Genomic DNA, 18,991 nt, shown 5'->3' with positions numbered 1-18,991 from the left:
GTCGCTTATTTATGTAGTGGTTGGACACTAATGTGTTTCAAGCAGTTATTATTTTCAATGAGGGATCATTAGTGAATAGTGTTTTTACCAGAGCCGTCTCAAATTTTTAGAGGCCCTGTGTAGGTTAGCCACAATTTAACCATGAGAAAACAATTAGAGGCCCTACTTAATCACGATTTAACCCAACAAATATTTTATGAGGCTCTATTTATCTATAGTTTAGCTTTAAGAAACTTGAGGCCCTGTGTGGTAGGCCGCCTTGCACGCCCTCAAAGACGGCCCTGGTTTTTACATTTGGTTGACGGCATTTTAGTAAGCAACATGTAAAGTAAGATGTCACGACATCGTGTGAGACATTTTATTTCTATGTGTTCAAACCAGGAATCAACATGTGAAACAAGATTTTTCATAGATTGTGAGACATCTCGTCTCGCCCAGAAGTCAGGTTGCGCTGAGTGAATCTCGCGCCCTTTTGAAGATTTGTTTCTATATTTGTCTAATTTTGTTTTATGCGCATTTGAAATATAGAAGTTTTCACAAAAGATCATTCACCAATATTGAAAAAGAACAAATCTGATTTGATGAAGATTTATCAAATCAATTATTACAAATTAATGCATATTTGTTATCGTGCGTGTTGTGAAAAACGATAGCAATAACAAAGTATAATAGGTAATTATAGGGGAGAAGAAGAACACAATAATTGGTTATAACCGTTATTCTTTTACTTTCTCTTAAAATAAGATTACAAGTTTACAAGAATAACAAATAACCTCTCTCACCCTAAATTAGGATTTGCAGCTTAGCAATGATGAGAGACTAGTATGCTATTTATAATAAAACCTAACATACTAACTAATGGGCTTTTTCCACAAGGCCCATTACACAAGTCAACTTAATAAACAAGCTAACTTAACAAATTAGGGTTTAAACACTAAAACCTAATTTAACATGCTAACAACCCTAGCATCTTCGACACAAGCATGTGAACAACCTTCGACTTCATGCTTAACCCTGTCGAACCAAGAAGCTACCCTTCGGCCATACTAGAGTTCGATCCAAAATCTCACAAATCTCCACCTTGGATCTAACTCTACAACATCAAGGGAACAAACTAGCTTTCTTCATGCAGCTTTATCAACTGCATACAGTGGAAAAACTTGCAACTCGACAATGTCTTGGTGATCATATCAGCAACATTGTCTTCAGTCGAAACCTTCAGCACTTGGACTTCTCCACGCTCGATTACTCCTCTGACGAAATGCAGCCTCACATCAATGTGCTTAGTTCGCTCATGATAGGCTGAATTCTTCGACAGGTGTATTGCACTTTGACTATCACATTTAACAGTGATACCTCGACCTTGAAGTTTCAGCTCCTTCGCAAAACCTTCAAGCCACAATGCTTCTTTCACAGCTTCAGTTAATGCAATGTACTCCGCTTCAGTGGTTGATAGAGCAACAACCTTCTGAAGTGTTGCTTTCCAACTAATTGCTGTGCCAAACATAGTGAAAACATATCCAGAAATAGATTTCCTGGAATCCATACAACCTGCATAATCAGAGTCGACATATCCTTCGATTACTGCTTTACCATCTTCACCCAAGGCTCCACCATAAATTAGGACTCTATTCAGAGACCCATTTATGTACCTTAAAATCCACTTCAATGCTTGCCAGTGAGCCTTTCCAGAATTCGCCATGTACCTGCTTACAAGACTTACTGCGTATGCTATGTCGGGTCTAGTACAAACCATAACATACATCAAAGAACCAACTATATTAGCATATGGGATGCTATTCATATAGGCTCTTTCCACATCAGTACTGGGACACTGATCAATACTCAGCTTGAATTGAGGGTTTGTTGGAGTCACAACTGGCTTCGAATTCGACATACCAAACTTTTCAAGAATCTTCCGTAGATATGCCTCTTGAGATAGGCATAACTTCGACTTCTTTCTATCTCTTCGAATGTCAATTCCAAGAATCTTGGAAGCAGCTCCCAGATCCTTCATATCGAACTCCTTATTGAGTTCAGCCTTCACCCTCATCACATCTTCGACATTGTTGCTTGCTATGAGAATATCATCCACATAAAGTAACAAAATAACAAATGAATTACCAGGTCGAAATCTGAAGTAAACGCAGTGGTCGAACTGACTTCTAATGAAACTTATGCGTGCCATGAACTTGTCGAATCTCCTATTCCACTGTCGAGGAGATTGTTTCAGCCCATACAAAGATCTCTTTAACTTGCACACATAATCTTCCTTCCCCTTTTCGACATACCCTTCAGGTTGCCTCATCAGGATCGTTTCATCTAAATCACCATACAAGAACGCAGTCTTCACATCCATCTGTTCCAGTTCAAGATCGAACTGTGCCACCATGGCAAGCAACATTCGAATGGACCTATGCTTCACAACAGGAGAAAACACATCATTGAAGTCGACACCTTCTTTCTGAGTGAAACCCCTTGCAACTAACCTTGCCTTGTATCTTTTCGACGTCACTCCTTCAATTCCTTCCTTAACTTTGAAAATCCATTTACAGCTGACTAACCTTGCCCCAGCAGGTTTCTTGATCAGTTCCCAAGTGTGATTATCATGAAGAGATTTCATCTCATCATCCATGGCCTTCAGCCATTCAGTCTTATTTTGACTCCTCATAACTTCCTTATAATCTCTAGGTTCATCATCAAGAACCTCACTGGCAGAGATTAATGCATAAGCTATAAGATCTGCATACCCAAGTCTCTGAGGTGGTTTGATGACTCTTCTCGACCTATCTCTCGACAATAGGTAGTCATCGTCAGTTTCCTCAACTTCCTCAGTATCTTCTGCTTCTTCTTCGACTTCATCAGGGACATGCAATTCAGCATCAACATGCTCCACCTCAACAGGAATCTCTACCTGTTCCAGCTCTTCGTCAGATGTTTCTGTACTTCGACCAACATCATCAGTTTTCTTAAAAGCCATTTCAGCTTCATTGAAAACAACATCTCGACTGGTGATACACCTCCTGTGACCTGGCTCTAGGCACCATAGCCTATAAGCTTTGACTCCTTCTGGGTATCCCATGAACATGCATTTCAGAGCTCTAGGTTCGACCTTGTCTTGCCTAATGTGAGCATAGGCTATGCAGCCAAATACTCTCAGTTTGTCGAGATCTGGTGGATGTCCCGACCAAACTTCTTCAGGTGTCTTCATATCTAACGCTGTCGAAGGACATCTGTTTATCAGATATGTTGCTGTCGCAACAGCCTCAGCCCAGAACACCTTCTTTAACCCCGCACTAGTCAACATACATCTAACTCTCTCCAAAATAGTTCGATTAAACCTTTCAGCCAAACCATTTTGTTGTGGAGTACCTGCAGTAGTTCTATGCCTTGCAATACCAGAGGTAGCACAAAAACTGTCGAATGCCTCATTGCAAAATTCAAGGCCATTGTCGGTTCTCAACCTCTTGACCTTTCTGCCAGTCTGATTTTCAACCAGAGTCTTCCAACTTTTGAAATTCTCAAACGTTTCATCCTTAGTCTTCTGGATGAATACCCATAATTTTCTGGAATAATCATCTACTATGGATAGGAAATACCTTGCCCCAGAATGTGATGCACACCTTGCAGGCCCCCAAAGATCAGCATGGATGTAATCAAGGGATCCATGTGTTCTTGATTTGCCTTTGTTGAACTTCACTCTGCAAGATTTTCCAAGTACACAGGGTTCACAAAACTTCAGCTTTTCGACTTTGTCTCCACCAAGCAGATTTTGTTTCCCTAATTCGACCAGACCCCTTTCACTGACATGGCCCAATCTCATGTGCCAGATTTCAGTTTTCGACAAAGGTTTCGTGGATGCAACATTTGTCGAACCACTTACAACTTCAGCCTCAAGGGTATACAAGCCTTGTTTCTTCACGCCTCTCAAGACTTCCTTCGAACCCTTCATGACTCTTAGGATACTTTTCTCTCCTTGGAAAACATATCCTTTCTTGTCGAATTCACCAAGAGAAAGCAGATTTCTCTTCAAATCAGGAACATACCTGACTTCAGTCAACAACCTTATTGACTCATCATGGAGCTTGAATCTAACAGATCCAATACCTGCAATCTTGCAAGCCTTGTTGTTTCCCAGCAATACTGATCCACCATCTTGATCACATAATTCCTCGAACAAGTCTTTGTTTGGAGTCATGTGCCAAGTGCAACCTGAATCCATAATCCACTCTCTCTTAGAGTCACTGCTTGAAACCACAAGAACATCAGATGATTCGAAATCATCTTGAACAATGGCAGCGTTGCCATTATCCTTACCTCCATGATATTTCAGGCGTTCAGGGCACACCTTTCTTGTGTGACCCTCCTTTTTACAATGGTAGCATCGAATGCCAGATGCTTCGCCACTGTAAGACTTCGACTGACTTTTGCCTTTCTTCTTGTCAAACTTACCATCCTTTCGTAAGAGTTTTCCTTTAACGGCCAAACCTTCGCCAACAGTCGAAGGTTTATGCTCCTTTCGTTCATTCAAGTCCTTAGAGTACAAGGCTGATTGAACTTCTTCAAACGTCAGGGACTCCCTTCCATACAAGAGAGTTTCTTTGAAGTGAGCATGTGATCGAGGCAAAGAACACAATAGTAACAGCGCTTGATCTTCATCATCGATCTTCACATCAATATTTTCAAGATCAAGAATCAGCTTGTTGAACATATCCAACTGCTCAGCCAATACTTTGTCTTCAATCATCTTGAATGAATACAAAGCTTGCTTCAGGTAGAGTCGATTTACCAGCGATTTGGTCATATACAAACTTTCAAGTTTCACCCATAACCCTGATGCCGTCGTCTCCTTTGATACCTGCCGGAGAACCTTATGACCAAGGCTCAACAGAATTGCGCTGTGTGCTTTCTCGATCATAGTTGTCTTCTCCGCTGCCGTTAATGCAGCATTCATGGCTGCCTCTCCCTTCAACGCTTCCAAACAACCCTGCTGAACCAGTAGGGCTTTCATCTTCAAGCGCCACAGACCGAAATCATTCACTCCGGTGAACTTTTCAATCTCATACTTTGTTGAAGGCATCTTCTCCACGCTCACCGCACCAATTTGTTGTGAAAAACGATAGCAATAACAAAGTATAATAGGGAATTATAGGGGAGAAGAAGAACACAATAATTGGTTATAACCGTTATTCTTTTACTTTCTCTTAAAACAAGATTACAAGTTTACAAGAATAACAAATAACCTCTCTCACCCTAAATTAGGATTTGCAGCTTAGCAATGATGAGAGACTAGTATGCTATTTATAATAAAACCTAACATACTAACTAATGGGCTTTTTCCACAAGGCCCATTACACAAGTCAACTTAATAAACAAGCTAACTTAACAAATTAGGGTTTAAACACTAAAACCTAATTTAACATGCTAACAACCCTAGCATCTTCGACACAAGCATGTGAACAACCTTCGACTTCATGCTTAACCCTGTCGAACCAAGAAGCTACCCTTCGGCCATACTAGAGTTCGATCCAAAATCTCACAGTGCGCTTGTGAGATTGGTCCAACCGCGTCTAAACATTCAAACCCTAATGGGCTTTACACTTGGACTTTGTTGCTATTTAAGGAGGAGCTCTCCATTATAAAAGACTTAGACCTTGATAAACAAGCAAGACGTGTTTAGTTGTATTGAGTCTTTTGTTTTGTATTCGTTTTTTGTTGTTGAACTATATTCGCTAGTCATATTCATATGTTAAGGAATAGAGTAGTTTTGAGGTGTAATTCATTTCATCATTCATAAGCTATTGAAATTGTCTAAACACTTGGGAGAGTGTTTGAGAGAAAGTGAGAGGGGTCTCATATTTAGGGGGAGTCCTAAATAGGAATTCACGGGTTGTACTAGGAAAAGAGGCATTGAACGTGGAGAGTTCAACTAAGACCAATTTGCACTTTTGACTATTAAGAGTGAATTTTCTTTCTTGAGTTAACGCCCTCCGGGCGTAGGTGACTTTGCGCCGAACTGGGTGAACAATTACTTGTGTCATTATTTTTGTTGCTATTAATTTTCTATTTACATAAGAATCTTGTCATATACATTGTTACAACACTGTGTTTGACATTTTTGCATACGAAGAGTAGAATTTCAATTGGCATCAAAGCAGACACCCTATTCTGGTTGGGTGAGCTCTAGGGGATCTATACATTCTGTACAAAATGGACAATGCTAAAGAATGAAAGTTACAACTATTAAAGAAGCTCACAACATTGTCACTATCAAAGTGGATGAACTCATAGGCTCATTGCTCACCTTTGAGATGTACATCAATGACAAATCAGAGAAAAGAAACAAAGGTGTTTCCTTCAAAGTTAACATTGAAAAATATGACGAACATGTAAAAGAAGACACTGATGATAACCTATTTAATTCTATTTCCTTATTTGCAAGAAAATTTGGTAAGGTTACAAGAAGACTTGACAGAAGATTAAGAAAAAATGTCACAACCAATGTCAAATACAGTATACCTCCCAACTCCAAAGGTTTTGGCATAGAGGCAGAGAATGAGATAAATCAAACAAAGGAAAAGGAGTATAATACCATGAATGCAAAGGATTTGGACACATTCAAGAAGAATATACCAATTTTCTTAAGAGAAAAAAGGATACACTGCCACATTGTCAAATGAAGAATCATAAGAAGATAGTGAAGGAGAAAAGGCAAACATCGTGGTTGCCTTCACAACTTGTGTGAGATTTAAGCCAAATGATCAGGATGATAATGATGAATCTAGTGATGAAGATATTTTAGATGAATATGTTCCTGAAGCATACAAACTTTTGTATCTCAAGTGGAAAGAGGAGTGTATCACTGGCAAGAAACAAAAGGTAAAGATAAATGTTCTACTGCAAGACAAATTTAATCTTATCATAACAATCAAAAATCTTAAAAAATATGTTAAGCACCTGAACTCCAAGCTCGAAGGTATGACCAAGTAAGTTCACATAATAAATTTTAGTTCATATACTCTTGATGAAATCCTGGGGGTAGTTCAACTAAGCTTGGGAAATTTTGGGTTTGACTACATATCCATGAATACAAAAAAATAAGTTAGTTCCTCCTGAACAAAAGACTGAATTCCTGATGTAAAACTACATGTCACAACATTTTCTCGACATCATTACTAGCACATAAGAGTATACCATAGAGTTTCATGGGTATGTCACAATTTTGGGCAACAGGGGAATATACGACCCTTTTGCTACAAACTGTATGAAAGACCTTACTACCAATATCAAAATCATCGTGTCAAAAACACTACAAGGAATGGTCGTCCTCAATAGGTATGGAAAGTCAAAGAGACAACTACAAGTCACATTGTTCATACCTTCCTAAGGGATTCCTCTCATAAAGATTGATATTTTGATAGTGGCTACTCCAGACACATGACTGGCAAGAAGAATTATTTGAAAGATGTAAAATCTTATTCAAATAACTATGTTACTTTTGGTGATGGTGCTAAAGGCAAGATCATTGGAAAAGGGAAATTGGATTATCCAGGCCTCTCTCGTCTAGATGGAGGTCCTTCTAGTTGAAAGTGTGACTGCAAATCTCATCATTATCAGTCAGTTGTACGATCAAGAATTATGTGTAAATTTCAATCGTTCTGAATATATTGTCACCAATAAACATCTGGAACAAATCATCACACAATTTCTACATGCGGAGTTGTCAAGTAAAGGATCAATCTCCATCAAGCTTGATCTCTAAAGAAGATGAAATCAAGTTGTGGCACTAGAAACTAGGTCATATAAATCTCAGAAGCATGATGAAGATTATCTATGAAAAAACTATCAATCGTCTTCCTAAACTCAAGATTTTTTAAATCCCTTTTTGAAAATTAGTATTTTCTAAATTAATTTAAAAAGCGTTTTTACTGTATTTAAAAATTAATTTTTGAGTTTTCTTGAGTCGAATACCGTTTTCATTCTTTCGAGCTGAAAGCAGTATCACGGTATTTCTACTTTCGAAGTAAATATTCAACAGTAAAAATTGAATTTTTCAGATCTAAAAATAATTCTTGTTATAAAATTTAACAAGCAATTCGTCAGAATACCATCAGCATGACGATCTTCATATTCCGGACTGATCAGACTTACGCTGACATGTTAAAAGCAATAAATAAACAACTTATTTTCATGACATTCATATTAAAAAATAGTAAGTAAAAAGAACCTCGAAATAGCATAAAGGTAGAAACTTGAATTGATTAAATGCTCTGAAGGGAGACTTTTGATTTGGCACAATTTACTTGAAGTAAATGTGGCAATAACTTAAAAATAAAACACCAACAATGGTAGAATAAAACTAGCAGCAACTAAGTAAACAAAGCTCTAAGATGTAAGAAATTTAATTTACAAGTACACGTCAAAGTGAAATATAAGTGCTTTTACAAAGTGTAGTTTTTGACTCTAGCAAAGCTTGGATGGTGAAATTAATGAACTAGGATCCTTTATATAGTGAAAAACTCGTACAGGAACTACTGAAATCGCACAATTTGAGTGGGAATGAAAGAAAATGGGGCAAAACGACTAATATCGGTGCTATTTTTCTGGGCACTAACGTCGTGACGGGCGTGAGCTAGGCTGACGGCATGCCCGTCATGACTCTTTCAAGAAATTGCTAGATTGTGGGCCATGACGGGTGTCAACTGGGATGATGGCCTGTCCATCATGGTTCTTTGACTCGAATCCTCTTATTTGTTGACTTTATGGTGACAGTGTGGTGTGCATGACGCCCGTCATGACTAGGCTGTGCCCGTCAAGGCCATATGAATTTTAGAATTTATTTTTCGTTTTCACCGTTTTATCGCGTAGAGACCTCTAGCTGCCAAATACCTGAAATATATACATAATACCAACATAAAACCACAAAAATGCTTACTCTAAAACAATTGTGAATCGAGCTAATAAAATACTACATTTTACATGTTATCATTATACAATTTTTAAATTGCATAAGTTTAAATCATTTGTGTTTTTTATGACTTAACATAACTACAAATCATTGAGAAAGTGTTGAGAAATATGTCTCATAAAGTTGGAGAAGTTATTAACGACTAATGACAAATGTTTAAAGGATTTGTCATAGCACTCTTAATATGTGGTGGTGATTCACTTTCATGTACCGGAAATTTCAAATTTCCAGTACTTCTCCATATACCGTAAATTTGAAAAATCCGGTATCAGAAATTTTAATTTTTCGGTATGTAGCATCAGGCACGGTAAAATTGGTAAAATCAACAAAATTTTTGGTATTTATATGAAATTTCCGGTACGGTACCGGAAATTTCAAAAAAACCAGTATTTTACGGGGATAATTTGGTAAAAACGCCCTATTTGAGGGGGTGGCAGATATAAAATGGGGGGTGACAAGTTAAATTCTCGGAAATTTACTTTTTGATGATTTTGGCAACAATAATTTTTTTTTTAGAAAAAGATAAAATTTTTGAATAAATAGTGTCGAGGCATTTTGAAAATAACATAAAATGTGACAAGTATAAAAAAGGGGGTAGCAAGTTAATTTCTTCCATTTAGTGGACTTACTCTTGAGATAAGCCCAGTAACAAATGAGGCCCAATATTTGCTGAAACTCGAGAAACTATCTTCTCGTCTTTCTTTCTTCTTAGTAGCAGAAGAGCTCGTTGGAAAGAGCAAGGTTGTGAATGGTGAATTTTTGAGAGGAAATAGTATCGATGGATATCAACATCAAAATAAAAGGAGAAATAGAGAAGGTGAATGGGAAAGAACTAACTTATAATGAATTTGTTGAAAGATATATGGAGAAAAACAAGCCAGTGGTGCTAACTGGATTAATGGACGATCATTGGAAGGCTTGCACTGATTGGGTTAGCCCTAATGGAAAACCTAATCTCCAATTTTTCTCCACTCATTTTGGTTCCTCCAAAGTTCAGGTATCAATTTTTTTTTTTAATAAGCAATTTGTATCTAGCGGGTTTCGAGCCTGAGATATCAAAATTGTTACTACTTGTTAGTTAATTTCCATTAAATCAATATTTAAGGTCTAATAACATAATTAGAGCTGCAGAATTAATCAATTTGAGATTCCTTTAACTCGTTTGAGAATTTGAAATATTGATGTTATCACCTGATTGAAATTTTGGTAATGGAAAGGTTGCAGACTGTGATACCAGAGATTTTACTGATCAAAAAAGGGAGGAGATGTTGGTATCCGATTTCGTTGGACTTTGCTTTAAAGACGAGGGTTCTGTAGTTCAGTGCAGTAATCAAAATGGTGTAAGTAATAGTGACTCTGCATCTGTTCCGTATTTGAAGGATTGGCATTTTGTGAAGGTATCATTTTTGGCTTTTCATCGCGTTATCGATGATTGTTGTAGATTTGTAGTACCTTTTCATAATTTGCTTTGAAGTTTGCCCCTTCAACCTAGATGATGGTTTACTAAGTAATTTCTTTTTCTAACTACTGCAGGAGTATCCTGATTACGTACCATACATCACTCCGATGTTCTTTTGTGATGATTGGCTCAACTTGTATCTCGATAACTTCAGAATGAATACATATTCTGACAGAGACCAACAAAATAAGGAAATATGTTGCTCTGACTATCGTTTTGTTTACATGGGAGTTAAAGGTGTGATATTAGTGGGACGGAATCTTGAAATGGCCATGAATCTCAGATGATTCTGCACTTTTCTGTATGAAGAGATAAACAATTCAACAGTAATTTCTTACTTTCACTTCTTCTGGCAGGATCTTGGACTCCTCTACATGCTGATGTTTTCAGGTCGTATAGCTGGTCAGCAAATGTCTGTGGAAAGAAGAGATGGTTTTTCCTAGATCCTTCTCAGTGTCATCTTCTGTTTGACAGGCATGAACACATTTTCCTAATCGAAATTCATGATTTTTGATTTTAGTAAAAGTTGGGCATTGTGGTACAAAAACAAATCTATTAGATTATCAATACATATTCTTTATTCAAATTATCTATGAGTATGAACTCATTACTACTGGTGTCCACCTTGACCAAATTTTTAATGGATTATATTCCCTTGTAACTCTCATTTTCTTTCTTTGTTTTGGTTCTGCCTCTACTATTTTTGGTGTGTTCTTCTTAGGAAGTAAAGGATGAGGATGAAGGTGCTTTGATGTATATAGTTTTTATTTTTTTATGATCTAATTATCTGTAAGCTTTGATTCAGGAATTTGAAAAACTGTGTATATAATATCTTTGATGAAGTCTCTGACTCAAAATATCCTAATTTTAAAAAGGTAAATCTATAGTTTCCTTCTTCTGATAAACTCTATCGGGTCCTTTATCATTTTTCTGCTTCAGCCTTCAGTGTGAACTTGTAACTTACGCAGGCTATCTGGTTAGAATGCACACAAGAAGCAGGGGAAATCATATTTGTTCCCAGCGGATGGTATCACCAAGTTCATAATTTGGTATGTTCTGGTTCCAATATTGATTGCCGTTATGTTCTTACTTTGAAAGGCTGTCCTACGCCCCCTTTTTAGAAGGAATATTGTTGCATACCAAATAAAATAACGATTCCAGCTTCTTTGATTGTGCAAACTGCAGAAGCTGTTTGTGTTTTTGTCGTGTTTCAAATGGAACTAGTATTTAAATTATTACATTTGTTAAATAAGATATTCTTAAGGAAGCTAACATTATGCTACTGGCTCCTACTTGTTATGAGCACTGCAGCCAGTAATGAAAAAGTGTATGCTTTCCAGGAGATTGTAGTTAGTATCATTGACATATAATGTTTTTTGTTGGAGGTTCATTGGCATATAATGGTTACTTCTTTATGAATATGTAAAAAGATAATAACTAGTTGATTGATTGGATCAATATGTTATAGGAAGAATGACAATACAATTAGGATAGAAACCAATATAGATTAACTTGGATTTCCAACAGCAAATTTAGGCCTTGTTTACTTAGTTAGTGAAAACATTTTCTGTTTTCACTTTAATTTGTTAATAAGTAGATTTGAGACTCCTGAAGGTTATCATTATGGTGAAATGCTAGCTAGGGATGATACATTTGTGAAAATAATGAAAGTAATATTTATGGCATTTTCAATGTTTCCAAAAAAATGCACATTGTTGTTCACTTCAAGAGTCTATGATCTCTTTGTTAACTAGTAAAACTAACACAATTTTTAGAAAATGAAAATAGAAAATGTTTTCACAAAGTAAACAATTCTTGAAATAAGCAACAATGGTCCACTCATCTAATCTCATAACTGGTACCAACTCTATGGTCAAAAGAGAAGTGATGTTCTTAGCCAAAATCAAATTGTTCCTGCCAAAATTTCAGTCTCCACAAATCTTCAACAAACAAGTCACATTATTCCCAATATGAGTGTCCACCCATCATTCCTAGGGCTGGAAGTTTCGAAAAAGTCTTTGAAATGGACATTGTTGTCATTGATCATCTGCTAAACAAAAACCCCCTTCATCTTGGAAGCCTAATCTAATGTTTTATGAACAAACGCTGCTTTAATCGGTCGTTTTGCACCATATGAAACAGTTTTTACTTAAATTTTCAATCACCAGTTCCTTCATGGGGGCCTCACCACCTTTGTTAAGAGAGGAATTTGCGAAAAATGAGTCAAAGAACTCGAAGTTGTCAGGTTCACGAAGCTTTGAGTAGACAGCCCTGGGTTCATGTTTGGACGACGAATCAAACTGTGATGGAGATAAGAAGGAATGCAGGGCAGCATCAAAAGAAGGATGTTTGCTGCTTTTGGGCGATGATGCACAAATGGGAGACATTGTGGAAAATGAGTTAACCAAATGCTTAATAGGGCTTCTTGGAGGATGATGGGAAGGAATGATGTCAGGCTGAGGAGAAGGAGCAACTTGCTGCTCATCGTCAGGATCAAAACCACCAGATAGAGGATAATAGTAGTGTTGCCCTCTCATAGTGGCTGACTGTAGCATTTCATCAAGGTGTTCATCCAACATGTTGTTTTCTGGACTAGGGGTCGGGATAGCCTCTAGATTGATGTCAGGTCTGGGAGACGCCGGGGGAGATGAAAAGGAAGGAACAGGGTTAGGCATATTTGTGGTCCTCAGTTATGAGGATATCAAAACTTTCTTCTTGGAAATTGAGATCCCGAAAGTTACTTTTACTATTTAATTTATTGATTTTAAGCATAAACTTAAAGTGAATAGTGAATGATCCCGTCACCTTTAGGACACTTGTTTTCCTTGGTGCCCAAGAAGTTATTCATCCTCTCATCTTTATCCTCACATAAAATGATTTCTTCTTCATTTATTTTAACTTGAAATGATCATGTCAAATCCATTCTTTTATTTTAACTTGAAATGATCATGTTAAGTCTAATCAACTTTAGTACTTGGCCTCCAAGTAATTGTCCGTCCTCGGATCTTTATCCTCAGTCCTCGCCCTTGGGAAAATATCTTTTCACAAAGGATTTGTCTTATCTCTTCATTTCATGTGATGCTTAGTGTTCATTTTAAGCCGATGTTTTCCTTTTCTTGTAGTGGACTTGATATTAAAATTGAGGAGCATTGATTCTCTCATCATGCTTGATGGTATACTTCATGCATACTGTCTTAATGATTTCCATTTCCACTCAGGAGCACACATCAAATAACAAATAAGATAATAATTTTAATCATATTTACATAAGAGTTTGTCATCTTCAAAACATTAAAAAGGATTTTGCTTCAACAAATTGGGCGTTAAGTTTTGAGTCTATAGCAGCTTTGTCATCAAATTGTCTAGCAGCTTTGTCATCAAATTGTCTAGCAGCTTTGTAATCAAATTGTTATGTTGAGAAAATTTGATGTGATTTGATCATTTTAACTGTATATCTTTTGTTTTTTTCAGGAGGATACAATATCTATAAACCACAATTGGTTCAATGCGTATAACCTTTCTTGGGTGGTAAATTGAGCAATGTGATCAAGTATATATTTGCATTTCAATCAGACTCAGAGGATAAATATAATTGAACTAAGTTTATCTCATGACTTTTCATGCTACGACAGTGGAATTTACTTTTAAGGGACTACAATGAGGCCAAGGAATACATAGAAGACATCAAGGATATATGTGATGATTTTGAAGGTCTCTGCCAGCGCAATCTTGCTGCTAACACAGGTGCAGTACCGTGTATTATGACATTTTCGTATGTTGTTGGGACAAACTAATTTGGATGTCTTGAACTAGAGATCTAAATCTATAATAACATAGTGAGTGGTCATCCTATATTCATTTATTCATTATTTAAAGATTTTGTGATGATCAACTATGAAGAGAGGGTTCTGCTATATTTTTATAATACTGTTGTTGCTAATTTGTGCACTTGAACTACATTTTTCTCAATATTAGTACTTGCTAGAGCAATTTACCTAACCATAAAAGACAAGTTCTGTAGCAAGTTTAATAGAAACTACATTTTAATATCATACTATGTAAGATTGATGATTTTTTCACTGACTTTACTCTTAAAACAGGGATGAATTTTTATGACTTCCTTACTTTCATTTCATACTTCACCTTGGCCAACTTGGTATTGCTTTGCTACATAAATAGAAGAGATGGCAGTACAAATGGGAACTCATCAAGAGTAGCTCAGCATGTATCCATGAATGTTGGGTCTATTAGGAAGATTGCATCAGAGATGAAACATGGTGGTGGTCTAGAAGGGAATCATGATTTGGTTGTAGATATGTTAAAAACATTTGAAGATCCTAGGTTTTCCAAATTCTGCATGCAGGTGGGAAAAACATATTTAATGATACACGGGCAATCTGATTTGTTCTCTGATTTTGTGGGTGCTTCCATGGTTGATTTGATGGAAATCGGTATTTTGAAAGCATACACTTCTTCTAAGGTTTATGCACCTGAAGACCTCATCAAATTTATAGACAACGCCATTGCAAAACTGGGGGACTTTTACATCGAGTCATCTGTACAGCGTGTTACTTGATTGCCCTATTGAAATTCATGTTTCACAACTGATTTCGATTGCACTTGAAGTTGGGACCAGTTACTGCAATCACAATTTTCAACTCTTACATGTGATCTTCTCAAAGAATTTACCTCCCATTTGGCACTTGCCTTTGTCTAAGTAAGCCTTCTTCGTCACACTGTCTTTAATCAACCTCTCCTTGTTATGCTGCATTCTTTGCTCAAGATAACTTTTAATAACATATCTCCATGATAATGAGTTTCTTGATTCTTCTGGTTCATCCAGCTGTTAAGAAACCAATACCTCTTGATTTCGACCTTTCAATTTTGCATATGTTCTGTGCCTACAAATTGAGTTATACTTTTGTCTGACCAAATTTTTTCAAGAGCAATAGCATATATCAACTTGAAGTGAACTAGTGAGAGGGGTTTGGTGACAGTCATGGTCAATTCTCCTTTTGCAACAACTGGGTCTGAATGGTAGTTATGTGAATGGCTGAAGCTGGTCCACTGAGTTTCTTATCCCAAGACTTCACCAGTTGGTTGCGGATTGGTTGGATAACTTGTTATTTTATGTTGTTATGTAATGTATCAACATAATTCTGTATCTCAAATATTCGACAAACTTCATTAAACTATTTTTTAGATAAGGGAGGGCCACATATTACTTCAAGACTACATTGGTAGTGTTTTTCAACGAAAAAAGTATTCAAAGGGAGCTTTTGCTTGTTGTTCTTACAATTTGTTACATCTCAAAAGAAAATTTCCTCTCTCACTTTATAAACCCAATTATGTGATAGCCTTTCCATTTTCATCTTAATTTACACCATGGTTATCCAACCCTATGGCTCCCCTTATGAAATCTAAAAATGCTCTCCCCGTGTCCGAAGATTGGAATTCTGACAGATCTATTTAACAAAAAAAAATGATTTTAGACACTCCATTCTCTCAAAAACTAATCTAAGGATTAATCTTTGGATTAATTTAAGAATGAGTCTGGAAAACAATTTTTGGACCAGGCCACACTAAGTCATTTGGTACTCCCTCCGTCTCACAATAGGTGTCATTTTTGAGATTTTCACACTTTTTAAGAAAATGATTAATTATGTTGATTTCAATGATAAAATGAGTCTCATTTACTAAAATAACCTTATTAATAATAGATAGTGGAGTACTTAAATGAACTAAAATACAATAAATAAGGGTAAGTTAGTGGAAAGAAATAATAAATATTACATTGATATTCTAAATGGACAAATAATTCGAGACAAATAAAAATTGGAAAGAGGACACCTATTATGAAATGGAGGGAGTAATTTTTTTTTTTTAATTTTGACATTTTTTATTAAACATTATATACAAAGTAAACATAAATGTAACTAATTTAAGTTATAAAATTTGTCAGACGATTAACATACTATATATTAAGTCAAAATGATGGATACTACCATACGTAATTTGTTATTTAAAATCAAATATTATTGTTTATAAAATACAAATTATAATATAAAAAATACAAAGAAAAATTCAACTAATGGGTATATCTGACACCTCGGTTCCGCCTCTGTCTCCTGTGTTGCAAGACATGTTGTGTCTCAACTATCATGATCTTTATAGTGTCCATCCCAAGAGTACCTTTTTGAAACAGTCCTTTCTCTATGTCCGCTCTCCCAATTGCCACAATACGCTGACACATTGACAACACATCAACAACAAGGTTCACCCTAGTTTGCTCATATTCTAATACATTTTGATGAGCTGGCCTAGGTAGTTGTTCCTTTGCATTCGATGTCATGTAAGGATTTGACACTATATAAAATCAATGGATGTAACTGTATATCGCACTCAGTGGCTGAGGAGCTAGAACACGACATACATTTGCAGGGACCAGATGATCATAAAAAAATTTAAATATAACATCAACATCTCTGCGGGTGACAGTGGGAGGAGTAAAGACAATAGGGGTTCTAGGAATACCATGCATATACTCGAACTATCACGTGACTTGCTCAAGTAAATGTGGACACATCGGCCGTGACCCACAAGCCAGGTGGTCAAAGTATAAGGCTATCACATCCAAGGATTGTGTTTGATGGTAATCGACATATGGCACGAAGCAAATATCATATACTACAGTATGGTCAAGATTGCGCACGCCACGAAAATCGATGACACACACTTTTAACTATTTTTTGATAAAAACTCTTAAACATTCTCGTAATCGAATTTGGATGATCGTTGGAGGTGAGTCTAGATAAACAATCACAAACCTCATGTCCTATCTTTATTATTTGATAATTTCAATCTACACCAAACAAACACTTTTAGCGATCGCTTTAGATAAACAAAGTTAGAATTGCAATTCGATAATCATACATCTTTCTATGGGTTCAATCTTTTTACTACATGAAACAACCGTGCACTTGTAGTTTTCACACGTCAAGTTGTTGGTGTCTTTGTTGGGGAGATAGTTTGGATATCAAAATTTTATTCCAACACCATCTAAACTAAAACACTTTTATTATTTCTGTTGTTTTATTTTTCGCAAAAAAATCCCGTTTTTTAGAATGATTCTCACCGAGGGATCTATTCAAGATACATGAAATTACATAAATAGCGACTTAGTAACCCGTACTCTGAAACCTATAATCCTAAATGGGGAAATCACTCAAACTTTCTTTACATTAACTACTCCCAGCACGCCGTGGGACCGCATAGTCCCCAATACGGTAAAATTACTACCTTTGGGGATTACAACCTTGAGATGTTAATGGAGAACTTTGTTACGACACAATTACGCCAAAACAAAGACCTTATAGAGAAAAATATTTGTGTTAGTGAAGCCCTTAAGCAGCTAATGTTTATGATTGAGTCCCTCGCCATTCAAAGCAAAGCTTTGGAGACTCGAATCTCCCAATTGGCATGTACCCATCTAGGACTTGATCCTAAGGAATATGTGAACACTATAGTAGTCGGAAGAGAGAAAGAAATTGAGAATTCTAGGGAAGTAGAGAATAGTAATGGTGAGTAAAATGTTGGAATTAAGGAAGAAACATGGGCACCACTTAAAAAGGAGGTAGTCGAGAAGGTAGATGGGGAAGCACCATATGTTGCCCCTCCTCCTTACAAGACACCTATCACTTTTCCGCAGAAGTTTGCGAAGGATAAGGTAGAAACGCAATTTAAAAAGTTTTTTAGAACTTTTGAGAAGATCCATCTCGATGAGCCTTTTAACGAATCTTTGACCCAAATACCCACATACGCCAATTTTCTAAAAGATATTTTGGCTAACAAAAGAATATTAGAAGGAAATGAAACCATATCCATGATTGGTGATAGTAGACAGTGATCCAAAACATGCTTCCTATTAAGCTTAAAGATCCAGGGATTTTTTGATTCCCATGCAACATGAATTTTGAAAGGGCACTTTATAACTTAGGAGCGTGTGTTAGCCTTGTGCTTCTCTCAGATTGCAAAAAGCTATATATGGGTGAAATAAGACCCAATGATATATCATGGCAGCTTGTTGATAGAACTGTTAAGTATCCCATGTTGATGTTAAAAGAGGAAAATTGACTTTTGAGGTAGGGGAAGAAAAAGTTGAGTTCTTGTTGGCAGGGCCGACCCAAACTGTTTAGTGGCCCTGTTCTATTTTAACAATAGGGTCCATAATAAATTAAAGTATAAAAAAATATTTAAATTATTAATAGCATAAAAATTTAGAAAATTATTTAAAAATATTTTGACAAATGTAACTATAACTTTTTACCTTTTCTGAATTTTCTCTATTTTTTAGAATTGCTACTAAGTCATACGAGTATGAAACCAATTGATTACACTTTACATGGTAAATTTTAATTTTTTGATCTACTAATATATATTTTTTAAGATAAATTCTTTAGTATTAATGACGTTAAGTTGGGTACCGGTACCTTTAGTATAAATTATATTAAAATTTTAATTTAATTTAAAGTAAAATAAAATAAAAATTTGACATATCAATGATT

The 18,991-nt window shown here is 36.2% G+C and overlaps 1 protein-coding gene across 2 annotated transcripts; it reads left to right on the top strand.

Moving 5' to 3' along the window:
• The first annotated feature begins 9,614 nt into the window (after window positions 1-9,614).
• LOC131661776 (arginine-specific demethylase JMJ20-like) lies at window positions 9,615-16,187 on the top strand. 2 transcript variants are annotated; one of them, XM_058931399.1, is made up of 9 exons: window positions 9,615-9,965; window positions 10,186-10,365; window positions 10,502-10,664; window positions 10,784-10,901; window positions 11,233-11,302; window positions 11,396-11,476; window positions 13,899-13,955; window positions 14,060-14,171; window positions 14,528-16,179. In XM_058931399.1, exons 1-9 carry the CDS (start codon window positions 9,747-9,749, stop codon window positions 15,001-15,003), a joined length of 1,476 nt encoding a protein of 491 aa, XP_058787382.1. In that variant the 5' UTR covers window positions 9,615-9,746; the 3' UTR covers window positions 15,004-16,179. The 2 variants fall into 2 exon arrangements, with proteins under 2 accessions (XP_058787382.1, XP_058787383.1); XM_058931400.1 differs by having other exon boundaries at window positions 9,829-9,965; window positions 10,193-10,365; window positions 14,528-16,187.
• Window positions 16,188-18,991: the final 2,804 nt, after the last annotated feature.

The sequence above is a fragment of the Vicia villosa genome, linkage group LG3, assembly GCF_029867415.1.
Source record: "Vicia villosa cultivar HV-30 ecotype Madison, WI linkage group LG3, Vvil1.0, whole genome shotgun sequence".
NCBI lineage: Eukaryota > Viridiplantae > Streptophyta > Magnoliopsida > Fabales > Fabaceae > Vicia > Vicia villosa.
Note: the sequence above shows the minus strand (reverse complement) of the source record. Positions and strands in the feature narration are given on the sequence as shown.